Source organism: Alosa sapidissima, chromosome 9 (assembly GCF_018492685.1).
Source record: "Alosa sapidissima isolate fAloSap1 chromosome 9, fAloSap1.pri, whole genome shotgun sequence".
Classification (NCBI taxonomy): domain Eukaryota; kingdom Metazoa; phylum Chordata; class Actinopteri; order Clupeiformes; family Clupeidae; genus Alosa; species Alosa sapidissima.
This window is the reverse complement of record NC_055965.1, coordinates 11,490,716-11,515,460: the sequence shown is the minus strand read 5'-3', so window position 1 is coordinate 11,515,460 and position 24,745 is coordinate 11,490,716. Positions and strand designations below refer to the sequence as shown.

The window sequence follows — 24,745 nt, the reverse complement described above, 5'->3', positions numbered from 1 at the left end:
GGGCGAGCTCGGCCGGCATGGCCCGGTGGAAGTCGGGCTTGTTGCCCTTGAGCACGCACTGCAGCGTGAACTGGCTCACGCACAGCACCTCCAGCTCCCGGTCCACCACACTCTTGGCCCACGGCCGCCCGGCCTCGTCCTCGAACACGCGCAAGCTCAGGATCTTACGCACCCTGGGGCAGGGGCCAATGAGAACAGTTGGTCAATGAGAGAAGCAAACAAGTCACAATACTGACTTCCAAATATATGACTTCTAATCATGTGACCTCTGTGGTTAGGGGTGGGTGAGGAGGAGAGGTTAGAGAAGTTGGAGATGGACTGTGTGTGTGTGGTTAGGGGTGGGTGAGGAGGAGAGGTTAGAGAAGTTGGAGATGGACTGTGTGTGTGTGTGTGTGTCGTTAGGGGTGGGTGAGGATGAGGATGGCAGGAGAGGTTAGAGAAGTTGTTGGAGATGGACTGTATACAACGTAGGAACATACATTGGCTGGTGTACGTTTTACTATATATAATGTAGGATTGGTTGGTGTGTACTACTATCAAGCACTGGGCTATTTGATGTCAAAAACACATAATATCTCAACAGGAATGTAACAATATGTCTATTGTGGTGCTGCATGAGCAAATTCTGCCTACAGTCATTGGTTTCTCTAGGGACCCAGTCATGACTATTAATTAGACAACAGAGAGATTCAGTCCCAGGAAATACTATTTCCAACTGCTGACTTACAGATGACCAAGAAAGGTTTACTCTGTAAATAACAATTACTGTCATTATTAATGTTACTATTATTAAAACATTATCAGTTAATATAACGAATAGTTCTCAATATTGATAGTATTCTAAGTCGGTATCGCTAGTTGTCTGTCGTTTCCTTCTTAGCAACAGAGGCCAAATGTCCCAACACCACTTGACAGCTGTCAACAGAAGAACGCGGGGGAGTGGGGTTGTGTTGTGCTCCCGGTAGACACTCACATGTAGTCAACATCCTTCTGCGTGTCCTCGGTGGAAATCCCCAGGAGCACGCACAGTCCTCGCCCTATCGAACTTATCTGCTGCTCCCCAACTGTAAAAAGCAAGAGGAATGCCTTTCTCAACGGTATAAACTGGCTTGTCACTCAACGGTCATGGAAATCCTGACAGTGTGGAAACTGAAGCCATGTCCAGCTGTCTCTCTGACCTAGGTGACTGAGTCACTGGATTACTGCGTTCAATATACTCTTGTCGGCATTTATAAAGGTATCAACCTAGATAGTCGAGGTAGCCTACTCCTAACATGGTTTCAAGACAGACAGCCTTAACTCAGTCTTGATGCTGACAGATGTCCCCACGTGTTGTGTGTGCGCATCTGGAAAAAGTCTGACAGCTGCGAAGTTTCACGTTTGTATAGTACGCTATCGATTCATTACCAATCAATATATAATGTTAGGAGGACAATGCTCATCACACGCACGCAAAGTAGCTAAGTTAGCGTCCAATGGGCGTGAATGAATTAGCAAGTGAAGCTGCCCGAGGTTGAATCAGATTTTGTTGAATGAAATGTAGACTGCAATGTTACAGCAGATCACTGAGTAAATCATTGGAACAGATAAAACTCGACAACATAGTACATATCACTTACCAGTCACGCTGGCCTGGGTGACTCTTTGAATAATTGCCTTCATCGTTTTGACGTGTTTATTAGCCTCTGTCGCTGGCTGTGGAGCGTACACGCAAAATAACTTCACACTTCCGGTTTAGAGGAGAACCTTGTACGGCAGTAGTACTTCTACGACCATTATCAGTTGTCGCCCCCACGTGGTGAATGTAGAGACACACATCTTCGCAGTTGAAAAGCCTACTTTAATTATTGTAGAATACCATTTCAGATCTTATTTGAAAATGGCTTTCAAAGCTATATTATTAATTATAAGTCATATGTCCAGCTGGGTTGCATATGCTTAAGTACTGAACACCCTGTAAAAAAATAGATTGTGTTTGAATAGTCTGTGCATTATACGTTCAGTGTCAAATCTGCATCAGAAAAAATATTACATTCCAACCAGACACACACACGAAACAAAAAAGTAACCAACTAGAATAAAATACCGATTATGGATTCTGCTTTAATCAGGTTTCTGACAGATATATGGCATGTATTCAATCAGAGATGTTATGGTTTTCATTCAACTCAAATCCTGTCAGCATTATTGCAAGGCATCACTGAACAACGTGCTTGTTCAGTGCAGTGATACAGTACAACAACAGTACACAGTACAACAACAACAACAAAACATACACCAATGGAAAATAAACACTGTATATATGCTCTGTTGAATATTTACAGACCAAGTGATTTTCTAAAATGAATTGCTCATGTTTGTGATGAATGATTCAATGGAGCTGAATCTTGACTGGGATAAGTATCCCAGTTTATGTCTCATCCTTCTGACCCTCTGAGGCTGCAGGGGAGTCTTCAGTAGCGGGGCTTTTGAGTAAATTGAGGAGCCGTGTAGAATATGGGACAAATTCTTCTTTGTAGACAACTGTTGTTTTGTGGTGCGTTCCTTGATACTTCTTAACGTTTTCCTTATCTTCCTCTTCAACAGGCGTTGCTGTTACTGATTCAAGAAAAAACATCAATGTTAGCTCACGTCTTCTCTCAACTAGCCCTTATAAACACTTGAACTAGCCCTAACAAATTCACACGACGACATGAACTATGTTCCTAAGTCAAAATACCGTTAACGTAAACGGGCTCTCATGTCGGTATTTTGACTTAGGAACATAGTGACGGCTAGCCCAGGTAAGGTTAGAGGAGCATCTTACCTAAGGGCTCTTTGTGAGAATATCTGTAGTAGGCCAATGAACCACATATTGTCCAAGCTCCCACGGCGTACATCAGCGAGGCGCGTTTCTTCCATTTAAACACATCACTGATGGGCATGATGCATTTACTTCAGCAAATAACCGTTGAAAAATCCAGTCCTTAGCCGACTGCTGTCATGAAGTCACTGCTCACCGCTTCTCACAAGGGCGCAGACATTTTGAACGTCCTGCGTAATTTCCGGTTTGTTCTGCCCTCTACGTTTTAGCAGAGCCCGTCTACGGAGAGCCTTGCCACTCCGTATTAAGTCCCATTGTACCGAATTTTGGATGCAGTTCCACCAGAGTTCCACTGGGGGCGATCGCGATGAGTGCAGAATGAATGGGAGTCAATGGAGCTAGACGGCTAAATTTGTCTCTTTCACCTGATTGTCGTTGACAAATCTCAGATTTGATTGTAGCTTGTATAACTTCAACATGGGTTATAGGTCAAAAGTTAAATGAACGAGTACTTATGTCCTTTTGATTTCTTACAGGTTGGGTCGTTGTTGCACATAACACGCTAGCATTGTGCTAATGAATGACGTCATTGACACATTTTAAAGGCTTTTTAGAACAATTAAGTGACTTTAAAAAATATAATACTCACCAAGTGTATTTTCTTTGCCTCCCCTTTCGAATACAATACTCAAATTACTTGAAAAAAAATTATATCCCGAGAAAAGTGGATTTTGAGGGGTACAGCTCCATAGACCTCCATGCATTCTGCACTCGTGGACGAGCGCCCTCATGTGGAACCACAGAAGGAACTGCAACCAGTTCAGAAACCGGAAGTTTTCCGAGAGTGGCAGTTCTCCCCTTATTAGACATTCTCTGGTTTTAGGCTATTTTACCCATAGACTGTTCTATCTATATATACAGTCTATGATTTTACCAAAGATGGTTGATTATTAAGATCATAGACATAATATACATAGACGCCGCATTGGCTGCTGGAAACAAGAAATGCGGCCGCCATCTTGGACCGGTCATACTCCTCATTGCGTTGCAGCAGAAAACACAAGATGACAGCACTGTGCAGCATGTTCCTGCTCAAATCGGCGGACCATACACATGTATTTTCGAACAATGTGGCCTGTATCATAGCTACATGTATGACCTTTGCAGCAAAAAAAACCGCGTGAAAATCTGTTCGGTATTCAGTGAGATATGATTAATTAAGTGTGCTGACAGCTCATTGCACCGGCCAAACAGATTACACTGAGTGGAGTGGATGACCGGTCCAAGATGGCGGCTCCAAATCTCGTCAGCGCTAGTAGGGAGCAGCGGTCGATGCGGCGTCTATGTATATTATGTCTATGATTAAGATACTTCATGAGAGGCCATTTCCTGTCCCTGGAAATGTATGCAAATAGGGTAGCAGTACACGCCCCCGCACATTTATGCAGTGATCGGGCTCTCTTTTTAACATTGAGGTCTATGGCAGAATCCAAGAATTTGTCAAAGCCTTATTTTCCTGAGCAATGGATGCACATTTCGGACACGGTATCATGATCTCCAAACCCTCCTCCCTATTTCAGTAGAATGTCGTGATAGTATGACCCTCCAGTCGGGAGAAAATCAACATTAATGAAGGTGTACACCAAGTTTACTTTGTACTCCAGCTTGTCTGGCGTGGAACCGAGGCGTTCAAACGTAAGTCATACGTCAGTGACACGCCCCTGTGCAGGCGGGAACTGAACCAGAGCCCGTCTCTGACTGAACTCCACTTTTCCCTCATAGACATGAACTAGGACGACCCATCTTGCTACGCATTCATTATCTTTGATTTTACTGTCTGTGGTTAGGCTATGGCTGAAAATGACAGGTGAAGACAACTCAGGCTAATTCTCTGGATAAATAGTCAAAATAAACTTAAATAAAACCTATAATCACAAATGTTATCCTTGCCTAGATGACTATTATATTAACATAATATCTATTTATTTGGTTGTGTGGACAAACCAAAATATAAATAGTGTGGACAAACCAAATTATAACCATACCAAATAAAAGTACCTGTTCCGCTGCCGCTTTGCGATTTAGCCTTCTTAAATCAATGTTTTCACTTATATAACTATTAATGACCCTTAGGGGGAACAAAGAATCAACCAAGTATATTTTTACATTTGACATAAACTTTATGCATAGAATTGTGACATACATGGTCAGGTCTGGACAAATTAACATTCCCATTACAGTATTAAAAGCTAATTAATAAACAGTGTACCAATAACACGGTTCTTTTCAGACTCTTAAATATTATTAATGACTGGAAGAAGACTAATACAAAGGTGCTAGTCATCATCTTATAGCTAAGTATTCATGCATCTCACCCAGTAATATGGGTGGGTGCAGTGGTTGCAGTTCCACATATTTGGGCATTCACTTGTAAGGGGGAGACAGGGGTAAGAAAAACATGGTTTTCATATAAAAGTGGAATGATTGAGGTGGAAAGCAACACGGCAAGGAACTTTGCCAACTCCCAATGTTCTTCATCGAACAATCAGTCTTATATACATCATCTCATATAATTGTATCGCTACACTATAGACCTTCATTCATCAGAACATTATAACAATCGTTGAACAATTTGTTTAAGTGGCTGGGGCTATAGACAAACAGGCAAAAATTAAAAGGACACAAAACAAAAACACATAAATCATAATTATCTAGTTCTGTGGAATGTTAACGAAAAAAAATAGATGGTTAAAACAAACAAACAAAAAAAATCACTACCAGTAATTCATCTGAGGTACAGTATGACTTTCAGTAGACGTTTTAAAGGACATACAGGTGAAACACAAACAAACAAACAAACAAACAAGCCTTTCCATAGAAGAAAGACTATGTTTTTTCCTTCGGAAATGGAAATGTTAATACAGGATCCACCTTAACTCAGGACAACCACACTTTGCAATCTGCTTCACACACACACACACACACACACACACAGACACAGACACTCCATTCATTTGGTCCAAGGCTGGGAAGGGGGTGTTTAGGCAGAGCTGGATACGGCCAGCTTCTTGAGGTGGTCCATGAACACTTGCAAACTGACGTCGTCTGTGAGGATGGGGGCACCAGACTCCTGAAACACAGACCGCACAGCACACCATCGGTTAGTCACAGATTACAACTCTGAGAGAGAGGTGCCATATTTACATAAAATAACAAAGTGTGTGTGTGTGTGTGTGTGTGTGTGTGTGAGAGACTGTATAGTCTGTATAGATTTGAACTGGTAGTTCTGTGCATATTTGCATATTGGGAATGTAGTGGAAATGTATGTGTGGGCACTGGGCAGTTGTGTTTAAATGTTCTGTAGGTGTGTGTGTGTTTGTACATTTAAAATGTGCTTAGGGAAACTAGGCAGGATTAGCTATATTTTCCCCTCTGCTGGAGAAATTGTGCATTATGCTATTTCAAACTGTGGAAAAAGGTAAAGATAAAGCACGTGGATTTGTTTACAAGCTAGTGAAACGGTTCGGCAAGACATCCAATCTCCTTACCTGGCCCCAGCCGTACAGGTTGTTGTGGGTCTGCGACGGGTTGACCTTGGAGAGCAGGAAGCGGGCCTGTGAGCCGCCGTGCTCTGTGTCCACGTAGCGTGGCATTGGGAAGCGCGTCTGCAGGATCTCCTGCGCGTCGTCCAGCGGCGCCTGCAGCAGCTGCTTGAAGTTCTCGTACTCGGCCATCTCCTGATAGCCGGCCTTCCTCCACTGGGCAATGGTCTGCAGCACACATCAACACATCAGCTACAGGCCATATGTGTCAGCTACAGGCCATAGGGGTCAAGCTACAGGCCATAGGGGTCAGCTACAGGCCATAAGGGTCCAGCTACAGGCCATATGTGTCCAGCTACAGGCCATAGGGGTCAGCTACAGGCCATAGGGGTCAGCTACAGGCCATATGTGTCCAGCTACAGGCCATATGTGTCCAGCTACAGGCCATTAGGGGTCAGCTACAGGCCATAAGGGGTCAGCTACAGGCCATATGTGTCAGCTACAGGCCATATGTGTCCGCTACAGGCCATATGTGTCCGCTACAGGCCATATGTGTCCAGCTACAGGCCATAGGGGTCAGCTACTGGCCATATGTGTCCAGCTACAGGCCATAGGGGTCTTTCTACTTTACCAACAGGTCCTCAATTCCACACCATCCACCATACATCACAAATGGGGACAGGAAGTTACCTATAGGCTATAAGTGGTCTAACCAACTTCCAGTGAATTATGCTAAGCTAGGCTAACGGTGTCCGACTGGGTAATCGCACGCACGGATAAGAGAAGGATATTTATCCTCTTATCTAACTCAATTAGCAAATAAGTTACTTTCCCAAAAAGTTGCCGTGTTCCTCCATTTAAAGTGGCCATGTTTAGTTTACCTCGCCATGGAAGATGACCAGCTGGAAGAAGGTGTCCATGAGCAGGATGCGGTCAGGGAGGATGCTGCTGCTGTCCAGCAGCACAGGCTAGGGAGGGGAACAGGACAACATGAGCATCTATACAACTGTTATTCTTCCAATGGGAAAATCACAAAATTATCCCCATAGAGAGAGAGAAAGAGAGAGATGGAAGGAGAGAGAGAAGGACAGAAATGGAACGAGAGAGAGGACAGAAATGGAAGGAGATAGAAGGACAGAAATGGAAGGAAAGAAAGGAAAGAAAGAAAGATAGAGATATAAGAAAGGAAAGAAAGATAGACAGAGATATAAGAAAGATAGAGAGATAAGAAAGGAAAGAAAGATAGAGATATAAGAAAGGAAAGAAAGATAGAGATATAAGAAAGGAAAAAAAGATAGAGTTGTAATGAAGGAAAGACCAAGATATAGAAAGAAAGAAATCCATCTAGAATTCCTTCAGTCATTCCACAGCCCATTGCCCATGTGTAGAGCCTTCCTATGCTAACTCTGTGTGTAGTGCTCCCCGTGCCTGTGTGCCTGTGTGCCTGTGTGCCTGTGTGCCTGTGTGCCTGTGTGCCTGTGTGCCTGTGTGCCTGTTCACCTCTGGGGGTCCGTAAAATGAGTAGGAGTAGAGGATGGGCTGGATCATGATGAGCGACTGGGTCAGGTCCTGGCGCATGAAGTGATGCCTGTAGTAGGACGACTCGTCCGGGCTGTTGTTGAACACCTGCAGGAACGGCGACCTCCTCAGGTGGAACATGAACTGTGGGAGGGAAGAACACAGGTGAGCAACTTGGTGAATGGAAAACAAACAAACAAACAAACGATGGTGTACAGATATGTATGTCTGACTTGAAATGGCTACACGCATGTAAGAATCAACTTCACACTCACCTGTGGGTAAAGGGAGAGAGACTGCGAGAGCCTGAAGGAAGTGGGGTCATCCTTATTGTACTGTCCGAATTTCTGACACTGTAGGCAAGCAAAGAAACAGACCATTCATTATGCGACGTAAAAGATTTTGTTTTTTTCAGTTCAAATGACCGGTCATACATCATCTCACTTGAGTACCCAAAAGACTTAATGTTTTTCCTTTAAGAAAGCTTTCCATTTCAGTAGCACGTCACTTCATTCATCTCTATGTCACACTGTGCCTTCCAATCGGTGAAGACGTCCAAACTCACCAGGCGAATCAGCTGCCTGTCCAGCCAGCGCAGCACGTCCGGCCCCTCCTCTGTCTCGGCCCTGAACACGCCCAGTCGGGCCATGAGCACTGCCGAGGCTTCCTGGTCGAAGGAGGACTCGATGTGCTGGATCTGGGACTGCGCATCCGCCCAGCTGTGACCGCAAGAGAGGCACAAAACAGACTGGTGAGTGACACACACTCTCTCTCTCACACACACACACACACGCGTCACACACGGAATGTACACAGAGAGAGAGTGAAAAAAAACCACACCCCCACACACAAGCACATACATACCCACAGGCCTATGGACAACAAAAGCACCTCCTACGCAAATAGTTTGAACACTAAAACAAGAGCACCTTGCCAGAGTACACACAGGGAACGCCAGCTATTGGGAAGGGCTGGTTACCACGTCATCACTTAACTGTGTGTGTTTGTGTGTGTGTTGGTTACTGGGAAGGGCTGGTTACCACGTCATGACTTAACAGCCTTGTAGAATTCTGGGGTATTCTCACTGATGTGTTCATATGTTACATCTGTGTGTAGTATACAACGGGGAGAGGTTCATATTATTGTACATAACTGTGCCTTAGGCCTGTGTACCAGCAGGAAGGTCATACAGGCCAATGTTTAGGAACATCAGTGATAACATGGGCCGATGGAAACAGCATGTCTGCCTATTCGGGCTAGTATCTCCATCTGGCCAGGGCCGGGTTTTGTACACTGGTTGTCACCTGCCACGTTGGCATGACTGACGTTTGTATGTTTTAGTATAACAGGCTTTGTCTTAGGTTTTGACTTGGAGACGGATCGAGGAAGCGACCTGAGGAGCATCTTCTGTCGGAAGGCTCAGCAGCCGCTTCTAATAACAACCATAACTGTTAGACTCTGCACAGTTTTACTGTTTGAGACTTAGCCTGTGTTCTGTTATTCATTATTGTACCATCTACAATAAATCATCATCTAATCGCCGATCCTGATCCCGCCGTCAAGCTTTATTGACCATCTTCAATACAGACATTAGAACTAAAACACAACGCAACAACCAGAGAATCGAACAGCCTGGAGCCAAAACCTGAGGTGTCACACTCGGTCATTGGCAGCAGAAGGCCGTCAATGCACCTTAATGCATCTTTATTATCACACGACGCCAAAGACAAATAAGAAGGAGAAACAAAGAGGGCAGTCTCATTCAGACTGCAACTGGCAGGAAATAAGGAAATAGTGCTTTAGCCTTTGAACCTGTGTGTGTGTGTGTGTGAGAGAGAGTGTGTGAGTGTGTGAGTGAGAGAGTGAGAGAGAAGAGATTCTGTGTGTGTCTGAGTGTGAGTGTGTGTGTGTGTGCGTGTGTGTGTGCACTCACTTCCTGGCCACGGTGGTGACTCTGATCCTCTTCTGCATGTTGGAGTGCTGGTACTGGGTAATGAACTGGACGGCTCCTCGGCCTCCCTGGGGGATGGGGGCGTTATGCTGCCACCACACACACACACACAAAATGAAACAAACACGTCTACCGAGACACACTGAAGACGTGAAGAAACTTCAAACAACTTGGATCCTCCAGGGCGGTATGTGGTTTAGTGACAAACCTGGGTAAGTTCACTCAGAGTAAGTGGTAAACCTCCTAATAGAAGAGCTGTAGAATAGATGGCTTCATTCTCCAAACAAAAGAATGTCATAGGGCTCTCGTTTAGGTTCACCACTTACTCCGAGTACCACTTACCAAGGTTTATAACTAAACCACGTGCTTATACCCCCAGAGCAATGACAAATCTGAAGTATTCAGTTATTTTTCTTGTGACTGCTGTAAAATTATTGACCGCAAACAATAAGCGTATCTATCTATTCTTCCCACACTTTATATTCCATCTGAAACATTTAAAGTGTCCCAAACCAATCATGACTGACTACTGTGCTGTACACCTGCTCTCTGAGAAATGCCTGTGGGCAACACCGTATGCATACCTGGTTGACGACTTCGAAGAATATGCCCAGGGTGGTGGCCGGGGTGAGGCTGCACACTTTCCACTGGGTCGTGCCGCCCACACCCATCTCCTGCAAACAGAGAGGTCAAAATGGAGGGTCAAAATGGAGACTCAGTCTCGTCCTCACTGGAGAGAAAAAAAACATATAACACTCATATATAAAAAGAACTCTTTTTTTTTTTTTTTTTTCCTCTGGGTGAGGAAACTCCACTCCACTCAACTCCACTTACGTTTTCCGAGACGCCTGGCCCTTTGGCATTGAGAGAGACGCAGGGGCCGATAGCTCCGGCCACTTTCAGCTCGCGAGAGGTCTAGAGAACAGTCAAGCCGGTCAGCAGAGATATGGGCAGCCTTGTATTCAACAGCATTTGCTTACAGCATCTGATCATTGCCCCGGCAATAATACAGCACTTCTTATGGCCAGTGGCTGTATAGCCTTATCTAAGCTTTACTGAGTAAACACATCATTGACATAGTCAGGAGTCCTGAAAATCCACCCAATCAATTCAATCTTATGAATGAATGACATAAAATAGAAGTCATAGAAGTTGTCTCTACTAAACAATTTAACTGAAGTAAAAAAATAATAATAAAACAACTATGCATTGCCCTTGGTGTCCCCAGAACAGGCCTGTGTTGGTCAGTTTGGACCCCGCCGTGTGGTTGCCCCGTCATGGCTCACCTTGACCTCCAGGGTGGCTCCGAAGGCCATGCGGAACTCGGAGTTGTAGTCCTTGTTGAAGACCCGCTGAAAGGTCTGCTTGAACAGCGACGTGTTGAATGAGTCGCCCATCACGATGTGGCCTCTGCAACACAATGATGGTGGATGTTGTCAGTGGAGAATTGGGGGGGGGGGGGGTTCAGAAATAAACACTTGTAATGTAGGGCATCTCAAACAGTGTGGGTCGAATTTGTAAGGAAACAGATAAGTCTGATTTCAGGAAAGTCGAATACGCAATCAATCAAATAGTCAATCATTCAAACATTCAATCTGTCAATTAGCACAGAGCTGGTTTACGACAGGTTCCTAATCTTTAGTTGAATGTGTGCGCCTCACCCGGTCAGGTTAGAACAGCACTTCATCTCCAACAGTCCAGTCTGGTCCAGGGCACAGGCGTAGATGTCAATGCTGTGGCCATTGTCTGCTGCACGGTTAGACAGTGCCTCGTAGTACTGTGGAGACACACACACACACACACACGTTAACATTTGACATTAACATAGAGCCATGCATAGCAGTTTGTCAAACTGGCATTCCAGTGTCCAGTGAGCACTTGGCCATCTTTGAGGCTGACCTTGGTGGCCTTCTTCAGGTGGCGGGCGTTGTCCTTCTGGATGTCGTGCCAGGAGCGGATGGGCGTCTTCAGCTCGTCCCCGACCACCATGCCAGGGCCCTGGGTGGGGGGCCCGCCGGTGAACAGCATCACGCGAGCGCCCGTGTTGGGGAACGTGCCCTAAAGAGAGAGACGCAGAGGTGCTCAGATTTAGGCATCTGCAGCTCAGCTAGGAATACTACACATGGAATAACAAATGCATAATGTGCATTTGTTTTGTACAAGTGTGTGTTAAATTAATTGGACATAACGGATAAAATATGAAATGCAAACTTGTCGGAAAAAAAAGAATGCATTTCATATTAAATGCATTCCATAAATTGGATATACACATTTGTTTATGTGTTTTGTGAAGGCATACATATACTTTTGCGACTATCTCCAACCCATCACAATAAAGCTTGTTTAAATTAAAAATGGAGCCTCTAAACTGTGGCTTCCCTGTTCAGTACAATACGACCAAGTATATCATTACGATGAGAGACAAGTGATAAAGAGCAAGCTAAGGGCAATGCAGTGGTGGTGAATGTGACCCGGAAGAGAATAATCCATTTCACAGACCACAACTGAATACACATATGGTCAATGACCATGATGTCATAACACACCAATGTGCAGTGTACTCTAAGGAAGCAGATGATGCAAATATAGAAGCAAATATGCACGCGCGTGTGTGTGTGTGTGTGTACGTACTCTAAGGAAGCACATGATGCACATATAGAAGCAAATTTAGAAGCAGTCCCAAAAGATACAGATCAGCTGTGTGCAACCAACAGTACTGCAAAACATGACGTTCTGACTCAGGTAGGTAGGTTGGTCGGTGTGTGTGTGTGTGTGTGTGTGTGTGTGTGCGTGTGTGTGTATTACGTAAGTAAGTGCAACGTGGTTGAAGTGATACTGAAAGCAGACTAAGGTCAGAGCTGCAGGGAGTGAAGTGCCACGAGGGCAGAAGCTGTATCTAACACTGCTGTTATCAAGCTTCAGAGTACAGCCAAGGAACAAACACATCCGCAGTGTGTTACGAAACAAATATTGATTAGCGACTTGGAGAGAGGGAGCGAGCGAGCAAGAGAGAGAGAGAGAAAATGTGGGGGAAGGTTCCAATGCAAACATGTACAGACAAAAAAAAACAAACAAACAAAAACTTTTTTTTTTTTTTAAAAACACACACACACAAAACATTACATGTTGAGAGAACACACACACACACATATTACATGTTGAGAGGACACACACACACATTACATGTTGAGAGGAATAGCAACTCTCAAGTGAAACTTCAGTAGACAATTGTGACAATACAAAAATGACTATTTTTGAGAGAGACATATCTTGATTGTCAATGCTGAAAAACGTATCTCTAAAAGGCTTTTCTGAACCTCTAGTCGGCTACCTCACTCTACTACCAAAAGCTAAGCCAAATCCCAACTCACGCACCACAGGATCATTCATATTATGTGTGACTCACGCAAGCCTGTCCGTAAGAGTTTAAAGGTCAAAAGTTGGCAACCCTTAAAGGGTGTGTGGCAACCCTTTACCTCCAGCAGGCCAACGGCGATGGAGAGGGCGACGCCGGTGGAACGCAGCGGGCGTTTGCCCTGGGGCACCGGCCACGGGTCCCTCTGGAGCTCGCCCAGCAGGTCGGTCAGGTTCATGTCCACCTTGTGTACCGGTTGCAGGAACCTGTAAAGGGGAAGCAGTGAGTTGGACATGAAGGGGTTAATAGGCCATACAATGTGGTTAGGGCAGCAAAAGTTGGCAGTTGGAGAAGAAAGGGTTAATGGAATGGCTTCAGGCAGTAAGGGGTTAGTCACATCCAAACATGCTTCCTCTAATGCTGAGGGTGTTTTGGGGGGGTGGAGGGTGCTATGGGTGACCTCACTCTTAACACAACTATCTGAAGTCATGTGTTTCTCTCACTTCCCACAGCTCAAGTTAAAATGCTGGCGTCATAGAAAACAAAAATGTCAACCAGCAAATGTGGCAACAGATTCTGGTCATATGAGGGAGAGAGGGAGAGAGAGAGAGAGAGAGAGAGAGAGAGAGAGAGAGAGAGAGAGAGAGAGAGAGAGAGAGAGAGAGAGAGAGAGAGACAGACAGACAGACAGACAGACAGAGAGAGAGAGAGAGAGAGAAAGAAGAGAGAGAGGGAAACAAGAGAGGGGGAAACAAAAGGAGCAAGAGAGAAACGAGAGAGAGAGAGAGAGAGAAAGAGGGTGAACGAGGAAGGAATTAGAGGAAGCGGACGGTGCTCTCGTGACGTGTACCTGCAGGAGGCGGCCATGTCCGACGGAGCGAGTGGTCGGCCCTGCTGACCTGAGGCGGCCGGCTTCATCAAGCCCAGCATCTCCTGATGACCAAACCAAAACAAAACCCCCCGTTAACACACCACAACAAACACAGCCTCTTCACGTCAAATATATGTCTAAATTCCCAACAAACGCAAACCAAATCCCCAAAATGCACAACAACAACAACGCTGAATAACTACATAAGGATTTTCAATGCTGAATAACTACATAAGGATTTTCGACGCTGAATAACTACATAAGGATTTCCACCATGGCGGATGCGTTGGGTACCTGGATCTGCTTGGGGGTGAGCTCCTTGGTGCCGCGGAAGACGTAGCTCTTGGCGATGCCCTCGCAGCTGAGCTCGTGCACCTGAACCATGCGTCCGAAGGTGATGAGGCCGACCAGGGCGTTGGGCGGCAGCAGGCTCAGCGACATCTGCAGCGACTCGCGCAGCGCCTGCAGGTCCTCCTCCTCCAGACACGTGTCCACCACGTACAGGAAGATCAGAGGGGATGCGGGGCCACGCTGGGAACGGACGGAGACAGAGGAGGGTCAAAAGGCAGTTTCACGGTACAGAATAGAAGAGAATAGGACATCTTTATTGACTTTGTACAGCACAACCAAATTTCTAAGCGACAGATCAGAGTCACAAATAGGGATGCAAAAGTGATTTGTAATTTGAAAGCTGCAGCAACTGGTTACTGGGTTGTTTAAAGAGAAGGTGTAGAATGGACAGAATGTTGTAGAATGCAGCATATTGCTATTAGCAAAAATGCCACAAAGTCCAGCAGAGGACATGAAACATACCATGAATACTAAGGTGATGTGTTTTGTATGCTTTGGGAGTTTCTTTTTTTTTTTTTCAATCATTCTATGACCTTTCAGGAAAAAAAAAAAAAAGTCATACGCTGATATCCATACTACAAGTCACTGGTTCTCCCAGCAAAATATGAATCTATGACCATGGCAGCATAGTGCTTGAGACCGTTTCTTAAAATCTGAGCTGTGCACCACTAGGGTCCCCACTCTAAAGCCCAACAATGATCTTCATATGAAAGAAAGTGACTATTTTAGGGTTTGCTCATTCACAAGACCATCGTGCATTTTAGATGGGCACGGAATTAACCTTGTCTAGGACTGCAGAGAAAAAAAAAAAAAACTAATTTACCTAACACTATGAGCAGAACGACAGCAGATCACATATCCATAGAAAAAAGAAGAAAGAATGTGTGTGAGGGTTATCAGTGGGATTGCACTGATAACCCTCACATACATTCTTTCTTCTTTTTTCTATGGAGGCCCCTGATGGCCTGCAGTTATCAGCCAGCCTCTGGAACAGTGGCTAAGGTCCACATGTGTTCTCCTGTGTGCATGGGTGAGCATGTATGCATGTGTGTGTGTGTGTGTGTGTTTGTGTGTGTGTGTGTGTGTGTGCACGTTTACGTGTACAGTGTGCAATCTGTGTGTACAGTACAGTCTGTGTCTGTGCGTGTGTGTGTGCTGTGCACGGTGTGCAGGTGTGTTTACCTGCACTATGTACTCGATGGTGGAGAACTGAGGCATGAGTTCAGCGGGCTGGTTCACTTCTGAGATGCCAGCGTACGATGGAGGGAACTGCACAGAGGAGCAGAGAAGGGGGGGGTCGGGGAATCAATCCAGACAGCCCAGTACACTTACCAGCAGTGCGGCCAGATATCACAAGTCAGGCATTATGAACTTTGGACAGCTGGAGGAATTTCATTTGTGTATCTTAAGTGATATTTAGGCACAAGGAAGCTGCTCCGTGCCAAACAGTAGTCAGGGAAATGTCTTCCACTGAGGGCATACTTACTGGATTTCTTTGGAAGCAGAAGTTGCAGGCCCATATTTTGGCTCGGAAGTCCACTTGGCTACAAGGCAGAGTGACAAAATGCAAGAAAACGATTAATAAATAAAAAAAATAAATCACTTTTATCATTAGGAACAGATAAAAGCACTATGGGCAGATCAAATAGTGCAGGTAAGGTCTTGTTAATCAATTTACAGACTGGGGAAATAGACTGAAGCTTTCAAGAGTGGGGGATGGATGAGTGATCCCCTTTAACTCAAATGAACATAACCAAACACACACACTGACGACCGTTTGGCCTGTGATGAAGGGGCCTCTGAGGGGCCCCGTCCACACGGAGACGCTTTTTGGGTTAAACGCACCGGTTTTGCTTCGTCTTGGCCGATCGTCCAAACGAATCCTGTAAACGCACTGCCCGAAAACCGCACTTTTTTGAAACCTGGTCCCAGGGTGGAAAAATCTGAAACTGTAGCCCTTGTGAGTTCGTTTGGACGGCAAAACCGCAAATGCGTATTGATGATGTCATCGCTACACCTCAGCTGCCCTGGACTTACACTTATGGTATTGCCTAACAATACTAGTTTTCATACATGACATTACCTACGATTACACTCAGTAGGATAAATATCACAACTGGTGCTGCGCGACTGAACAGTGTTTTTTCCCGGGTGTTTTTTTGATGCATTCTAGCTACTGTCAGTAACATGAGAGAACTAGTCAGAAGTTATAAGTGTGGTGTAAGTTTAAATTAATTTGTGCGTAGTGCCGGTGTCATTCATTTATTTTACATGTCTTACAACCTAAATAAATGCATTCATAGTCTAGTGAAGTCAGATATGAGCATACAAAGATGCTTAGAACTCATGTTAAGCCTATGGTAGATGCTCACTAAATGCGAATGCGCGATTTGATGCAGGCAGTGATAGCCAAAACTAATGTGAATCGTGGGCGGTCTATCCTATCCTACAACCAAAGAAAGTAAAGGAGATTATTTCTACCTGCGTTAGCCAAAGGACGGGACTGCACCCTTCACAAAACGTAAAAATAAAGTTTAATAGTTTAGCACAGTTGGAGGGCAGGATAACAATACTACTCAGTACTTTAAGGTTTCATCTGATGGTTTTACGACAGACTTTTGTTTGGGTAAAGTGAGGTTCAGCCGTTAAAACCAGTACAGTGTAGTTGTGCATGTCTCAATGTCTCAACACAATCACCAGAATTGTGTACATGCCTCAACTGCAAAATGGTCCAAACTCCTTTAAGGGTCGACCAATTATCGGCCGGGCCGATATTTAGCATTTTTATAATAATCGGTATGGGTCATTTTCCCAGCGATAAGCCGATATTGAAATGGATAAAGAATGAAACGCGCTACTTTGTCTGTAAAGCGTCTCTCACTCCCTGCATTTGCTGCTCTGTGGCCGAGAGCATTGTCCCGCCCACTACACCGTCTGATTTGTTAGTTATCAAGAATGCAGCCAATCAGGATCGAAGACTGAACACAGAACGTTTAGGATTAATTTCTCACTGAGGCAGACTGACTGGCCTTCAGCTGTACGGAGCTATTTTTCAAAGGTAGCCTAAGGAAGGTACCTTACATTGCTGAAGTTGCAATGAATCACGATCATCTACACTGAAGTTACAAACACACCACTTTGTAAGCTATTGTCTCTTTGATCCGGATCAATAAGTAAAGCTCCCTCTTCCTTAATTTAGCGAATTTCCGATTAATGCACGTGATATGCTGTTTGCTGTGTTGCAATGCTGTTTGCTGAAGTTGCAATTAATCACAATCATCTACACTGAAGTTACAAACACACCACTTTGTAAGCTATTGTCTCTTTGATCCGGATCAATAAGTAAAGCTCCCACGTCCTTCATTTAGCGAATTCCCGATTGATGCACGTTAGTGATATGCTGTTTGCGGTGTTGCAATGCTGTTTGCTGAAGTTGCAACTAATCACAATCATCTACACTGAAGTTACAAACACACCACTTTGTAAGCTATTGTCTCTTTGAACCGGATCAATAAGTAAAGCTCCCACTTCCTTCATTTAAGGAATTTCCGATTGATGCACGTTAGTGATATGCTGTTTAGCCTACTAGTTACAAACTCGGGTGCTGGGCGTCGCGAGTTCTTTGCCTCAGCCTCGTCCATTAATTGTGAATGATGGGACACCTTGGCGGATGTTATCCCTTAGGCCTACATAGTAAAAAAGTCCTAAATTATGCGATAGCGCGCGTCAAAAAGTCTAGTAGCTCCTTTTTTAAACGGACTGTCAGAAAAGACCAGGCAGGCACCCAGGGCCAGCCGTAATTTAATCCGACCTGAAGTAAATCGCGGCCTGAGCTGGCTATTAACGTGCCTTTTAGGCTCACAAAAGTGTAGCTTAAAGCCTACATATGGACACAAATTGCATGCTTAAATAGCCCAAGAACTATTTTAAAACTGCCCCCCCCCCCCCCCCCCCAAAAAAAAAGCCACTCAACTCTTTCACCAGCCACTATATAAAATTATTAAAATGTGCTACTGTCCAACTTGATCTAACTATACTGTGTAGCCTACATAATCTGATTTTAATATGTACAGATATGTAGGCTATGTTTAACATTTAACATGTATTTTCTATTTGGTCTGTTATGAAATCATGCATTGACCCATTTAAGCACAGCTCAGTTTTAAGAAACTTAAATACATGCATGCTTAGCATTTTGTGAAAAGAAATCATTAAGGCTACATTGACAAACTCTTAACCGTGAGCTGCATGTATATTCTCTGATTTTAATATTTACAGATATCTAGGCGATGTAAGCACAGTTCAGTTTTAAGAAATGTTTAAAGCCGAAAGACCATGTTGAATTTTTGCTACAATTTATTTCAAAACCGGATTACTCTGGAACAGCTAACTATACACGGGAATGCATTACACCTTTGTGTTCGGTAAGGTCTGCTGTTTATTCTGATATATGGTTTTTCATGTGTTGTGTGAAGAGTGTGTATTCCACCAAGACGAATGGATGTGGAGATGGGCGCAGAGAATAATTATTACATCTCTTATTTTTCTCGCGAACTGTTTATCACAGCAAATAGTGCCTAGCTAGCACCGTTTAAAAGCTGAGAAAAGGCTCTTTCGTGTGACACATGTGTGATGAGTAGCCTACTTGTCGAGGAGTTCAACAGAGAAGAATGGGTGAATTTGGACGCATTTCATATGCCGAAGTGAAGCTAAAGCGATGCGCAATGCTGCGCAGGAGACTGCGGCTCACTGGTAGTTAAGGTGACTTCAAATCAGCGCGATTTACCCTTATAGGCTACTGCACATTACAAGATCTGTACGAGATGATCCGCAGCACTGAAGTGAGAAATTATTTAACTCTTTGTGTAGCCCCCAAATTTCAACCTGAATATTGGTGGGGACATTTCCGTCGTAATTTGATATTGGTGTGGACACGTCCTTCGGTCCCCACGCAAATCTACGCCCATGTAAACTATTTAACCGTAACACTTGCCATCACGCATGCACCTTTTCCTCTCCCTCTCTCGTGCACTCAAACACAAGATGGCAAAGCATCCTCTTTGTGACAGGTCCCTTAACATAGTTAACAAGCCCATTGTGTAGGCCTAGTCTATGAAAATAATTGCCATCACTCAGCTCTTGGATTAACATCATACACAGGATTTACATTTGTGATGCAAGTTGATAGACAATTGTGTATCAAAAAAAGAAAGGAAAGTTTGCATAATTAAATGCTTTTGAATGATTTTTTTGCAGCATATCGCCTTTAGGCTACCATCTACCCTCCTTTTTAAACAACTGACATATCGGTTTTACATATCAGTTATCGGCCTCCTGTTTTGGTAATAATTGATATCGGTATCGGCCCTGAAAAAAAACATATCGGTCGATCCCTACTTTAAGCTACCATCAAACCATGGCACTCTGTGAGCTTAAAGTATTAATTGTGAAGTTTTAAGTAAACAAAACCTCCATGGCAGGAAAAACATCTGCAACATCTGTACATGACCAGATACACTTATGCAATCATGCAGGACTTGGATTTTAAGTAAGCAGACCCTCAATGGCAGGTAAAACATCTGAATCATCATCAGCACACACAACCAAATAGTACACAACTCTAAGATCTTCTCCTCACCAGAGCGGGTTGAGCACGGCCTTGCAGTTGGCGCGGCTGCACAGCACGGGTTCGTACTGGACGGGCGGCAGGTCGGGCCGCTCCTTGAGCGGCGTGAAGAGGCAAGAGACGGGCACCACCAGCCGGGTGGCCTCCAGGCGACTGGACGGCCACAGGTTCCAGCTGAAGCGAGTGCCGTCGCGGTCCTCGTTCTGCTGGATGAACTCCTGGTAGGTCATCGAGGCAGCCTGCTGCTGCTGCTGCTGTGGTTGTTGTTGTTGTTGCTGCTGCTGCTGAGCGTCCATTGTGGTGAGAGCAGAGAACTGAGGATGGAGAGAATATAAAGAAGAGAGGGGAGGAGAGATAAAGACAAATGTTGTCAGTGAAAGAGGGACAGAGAGAGAGACAGAGAGATGGACTAAGTGTGTCTTTGTGAGCCTTGGCCAGACACTCGGAACAAAGCTTTTCTACGTGCTGACGTTTGCTGCCTGCTAGACACACTGGGTTGAACAATGGAAAAAAGAGAAAGGTGTTGACTTTGTGCGTCACTCTGAACTTGTCCAACATGTTCTTAATGCGTGTGACATGTACACAAGAGGCCAGGCTATTTTTTACCTTCCATTGATCTCTTGGAATGCCAGGAATAGATAGCAGTGTACAGATATTATGAAACTTCCTATAAGGTGTTATTCTTAGTTACACTAATCGAGGTACTGTCAGTTCTTGCACTCCTAACCCCTTAGATCACATGGGGTGAACCAGAAACTGCAGCAGATATCTTATCTGGAACTCTAAAGGACACAACAAGCATACCTGCTGTACTTCGGTAAAGTTAGACAGAAATTGGCAGATTCGCAAGATTCGCGTTTTGCGGCTCAATAAACCATAGGAGAAATGTTTTCATTGCACAATAAAGAGCTCTATCTAACCGTAGTAGGTTAGACAACAAGGTACAACCTGCAACAACTAGCAACATAATACTTGGGGCCAGCCGTGGCCTACTTTTTAGCGCTTCAGACTTGTAACCGGAGGGTTGCTGGTTCGAACCCTGACCAGTAGGCACGGCTGAAGGGCCCTTGAGCAAGGCACCTAACCCCTCATTGCTCCCCGAGCGCCGCTGTTGTTGCAGGCATCTCACTGCGCCGGGATTAGTGTGTGCTTCACCTCACTGTGTGTTCACTGTGTGCTGAGTGTGTTTCACTAATTCACGGATTGGGATAAATGCAGAGACCAAATTTCCCTCACGGGATCAAAAGAGTATATATACACCTGCTAATTATGGAAAAACAGACTCACCCTGTTTATAGTCTATTTTTAATGGTTGAAAAATCCAATAGCTTCACTGTTATTGAGCCTACTCCTTCCAAAATCACAACACACATCTAGGACCTCCCAAGCAACATACTACAGTAGCTAATTATGGAAAAATGGACTCGCCCTATTTATAATTTTTTAATGGGGGAAAATGTCAATAGCTTCACTGTTATTGAGCCTACTCCTTCAAAAACCACAACACACGTCTAGGGCCTCACTAGCAACATACTACACCTGCTAATTAGGGAAAAATGGACTTGCCCTATTTATAACATATTTCTAATAGGGGACAAATGTAATATCTTTACTGTTATTGAGCCTAGTGCTTCCAAAATCACAACACACAGGTAGGGCCTCCCTAGCAACATACTACACCTGCTAATTATGGAAAAACTGACTCGCCTTATTTACAATATTTATTGGTGGAAAAATGCAATAGCTTCACTCTGTTTGATCATAGTGCTTCCAAAATCACTATACTCATCTAGGGCCTCCCTATCAACCTACTTCACCTTCTTGTTTTGGTAAATTATGTTCAGCCTAATTATAATATATTTTTATTGGGGATAAAATTCAATAGCTTCAGTCTCATTGAGCCTAGTACTTCCAAAATCACAACACACATCTAGGGCCTCCCTATTAACATACTACACCTGCTAATTTTGGAAAAGCTGGCTTAGCCTATAATATATTTGTATTTGGTAAAAAATTCAATAGCTTCAGTGTTATTAAGCCTAGTGCTTCCAAAATCACTCCACGCATCTAGGGCCTCCCTATCAACATACTACACCTGTTTTTTGTGGAAATTATGCTCAGCCTATTTATAATATATTTTTATTGATGGAAACCGGGTTGTAGCTCGTTGTCTACCTTACTACGGTTAGATAGAGCTCTCTATTATGCAATGAAAAAACGTTTATCCTATGATTTATTGAACAGCAAAACGCGAATCTTGCTAATCTGCCAATTTCTGTCTAACTTTACCGAAGTACCTGCTGTTATCCAAGGCAACTAGCAGCAGTGATCAATTATCTGATTTTTCTGAAAAATAATGCTGAAGTTGACAATATTGACAAGCAAAACTAACTTATAACTTCAAAGCAACCCTACACAGGGAAGAATACATTTCAATACAATACACACATCATAGGTTGGGCAAAGTTAACGTGACATGTCATAGGTTTGGGCTACTCAGCACTTGTACTAAAGTTAACCCTGAAGTTCATATCAACATCCATCACCACATCACGCATCTGAAACAAACCATGTCAATGCAGACGTCAGTAATTCAAAACATCGAGACGTATTTATCGAAACCAGACCAGAATGATCACCTGACTCTTTAAAACAGCGGATGCTTCTCAGCCGGTATCTGGGTTATTGGCTAGCTGGTAGGGTCGGCGAAGAAATGCTAACTATGCTATGAAGCTACCCGGTACTCCCTACAGACGATTTAATTAAACCTTACAACTAAAAGCCCGTCTGCCCAATGCCTTCTGTGAAACCAACCTCAAACTTAAACCACAGGACCATAAACCTAAACAGTTAACGTTGGAAATCTAGCAGTGTAGCAGTCAAGAAATGAAGCTAGCCAAAAAGCTATCAAGCTAACAAGCGACGGTTCACTGGGCTAATCCGGGGTTTCGCCCAACCTGAGCTGGCCTAGTTCAAAAGGAAAACAGTTTGATGCTCATACCTGGGATGAATCCGTAAATCCAAACGGCAATAAATAATTAAAATGTAGCTTATGTTGTATACCAATCACATCTGCACTAAAAGAAGCAGATGGGCAATGAAATTTCGGCTGGCAACTCCGCTCAACCGGGCTCAACCCGACCGGTTTCTTCTCCGCTGTGGAATGACGTGTTACTACACATTCAGCAGTTTACTATTGGTTCCATGTTTCCGAGACGTCACCAAACGCACTCCTCCCTCAAGCAGGCAGAGAAGCTGAAAATCGAATTTCCCTTGATACAAATGTTTCCATAATTATTTCTATGTTATTAGTAGTATTCTTTTTTGTATTTCTCTTCTACGGTAAGTCGTTTTTTTTGTTTGTTTGCTTGTTTTAAATCTTAACTTTAAAAATAGTAGGCCCTATCTTTCTTCTGACTTACATAAATTAGGCCTACAGGCCTAGACTAGTGCTCCATTGGAAATTCATTATAGGCCCTTGGATTGTGTTATTCATTTAACATTGAAATGTAAATGTCTAGGCTACTATGACTAAAACTTGATGTACCACCGAGCGGTACAAAAAATGACTGCCGCCCAGTCCAGCACATTTTTTCCACAAAAATAAATCACGCTGAAAGGCATATGATTCTAACTGTCTCACTAAATTGCATTATCCACACTCAATTCTCACTGGTATCTGCTAGACAACAAGTACCAAAACATGATTAGTTCATAGATTTCACATGTAAAATTCATTTTATACAACCCCACCCCCATCTTGCTTGTTCATAATTCTGAGAAATTCTTGAATTGTGTGCATGTGTGTGTGTACATGTTTATGTTTATGTGTGTGGGTGTGTGTGTGTGTGTGTGTATGTGTGTATGTGTGTGTGTGTGTGTGTGTGTGCGTGCTTGTGTGTTTGCCTGCGTATGTGTGTTTGTGCATGGGCATGCATGCGTACATATGTCTACTGTGTGAGTATGTGTCATACGTATGATTACTGTGAATGTATGTGTGTGCATGTGTATCTGTTTATGCACATGTGTGCACATGGAATGGGTTAAAATGACCCCTGGAGGCAAACATACGGAAAAAATTGGTCATCCTAGGCCCTACGGCCCTACAAGATATTCACAGAAAACTGTGTCTGCCCTACCCTCCTTTCGGGGGGTCCAGTACAGCGGGGGGGCTACAGATCAAAACAAAAAACGATGGTTCCATGCTATCCATGTGGGGTTACATGCCCACCAAGTTTCGTGTACCCCGGTCTTTCAGCGTCCCGGGAATCCTTGTTGGTGTACGGTCACTAAATGTACACATAAATTATTTTATTGTACTTTCAATTTCGTGCAGTTTTGACCATGTCAGCCAGAGATATTGTGATGAAAACACCTCATTTTTTGCTTTTTAATTTTTAACTAGGTGGCGCTATACATGAAATAAGTGGTAATGGGATGGGTTGACATACCCCCTTAAGACCAACATACAAAAAAAGGTGGACCTCCTAGGCCCTACGGTTCTCGAGATATTCACAGAAAACTGTCTCCGGCCACCTACAGGCCAGTTGGTGTATAGTAACATAAATTAATTTATTGTGTGGCCCCCCATTAACGGAATTCCACGAAACTTGGCGTGCATTCAAAGGGTGTCATAATGATCCTACACTTCCAATTTCGTGCAGTTTTGACTATGTTAGGTCACAGATACCTGCGATTACAACACAACAATGTTTTGTGTTTAACTAG

At 44.0% G+C, this 24,745-nt stretch overlaps 2 protein-coding genes across 2 annotated transcripts in view; both read right to left on the bottom strand.

Moving 5' to 3' along the window:
- dtd1 (D-aminoacyl-tRNA deacylase 1) overlaps nt 1–2,406 on the bottom strand; it is an 11,568-nt gene extending 9,162 nt beyond the window's left edge. The window contains 3 exon segments of the mRNA XM_042104613.1: nt 1–173; nt 974–1,064; nt 1,620–2,406. The exon segment at nt 1–173 is cut by the window's left edge and continues 63 nt beyond it. Coding sequence (XP_041960547.1) covers nt 1–173; nt 974–1,064; nt 1,620–1,662 — 307 coding nt within the window. The 5' untranslated portion in view covers nt 1,663–2,406.
- Nucleotides 2,407–4,970: 2,564 nt separating this feature from the next.
- sec23b (SEC23 homolog B, coat complex II component) lies at nt 4,971–23,194 on the bottom strand. Its single transcript, XM_042104557.1, has 19 exons — nt 23,019–23,194; nt 20,030–20,331; nt 15,878–15,935; nt 15,574–15,660; nt 14,335–14,571; nt 14,020–14,102; nt 13,291–13,435; nt 11,714–11,872; nt 11,476–11,591; nt 11,101–11,224; nt 10,649–10,729; nt 10,399–10,488; nt 9,797–9,903; nt 8,429–8,582; nt 8,139–8,216; nt 7,846–8,007; nt 7,227–7,313; nt 6,352–6,573; nt 4,971–5,933 (listed from the first exon to the last, which is right to left on the bottom strand). The coding sequence occupies exons 2-19, from the start codon at nt 20,311–20,313 to the stop codon at nt 5,844–5,846; spliced, it is 2,364 nt and encodes a 787-aa protein (XP_041960491.1). The 5' UTR covers nt 20,314–20,331; nt 23,019–23,194; the 3' UTR covers nt 4,971–5,843.
- Nucleotides 23,195–24,745: the final 1,551 nt, after the last annotated feature.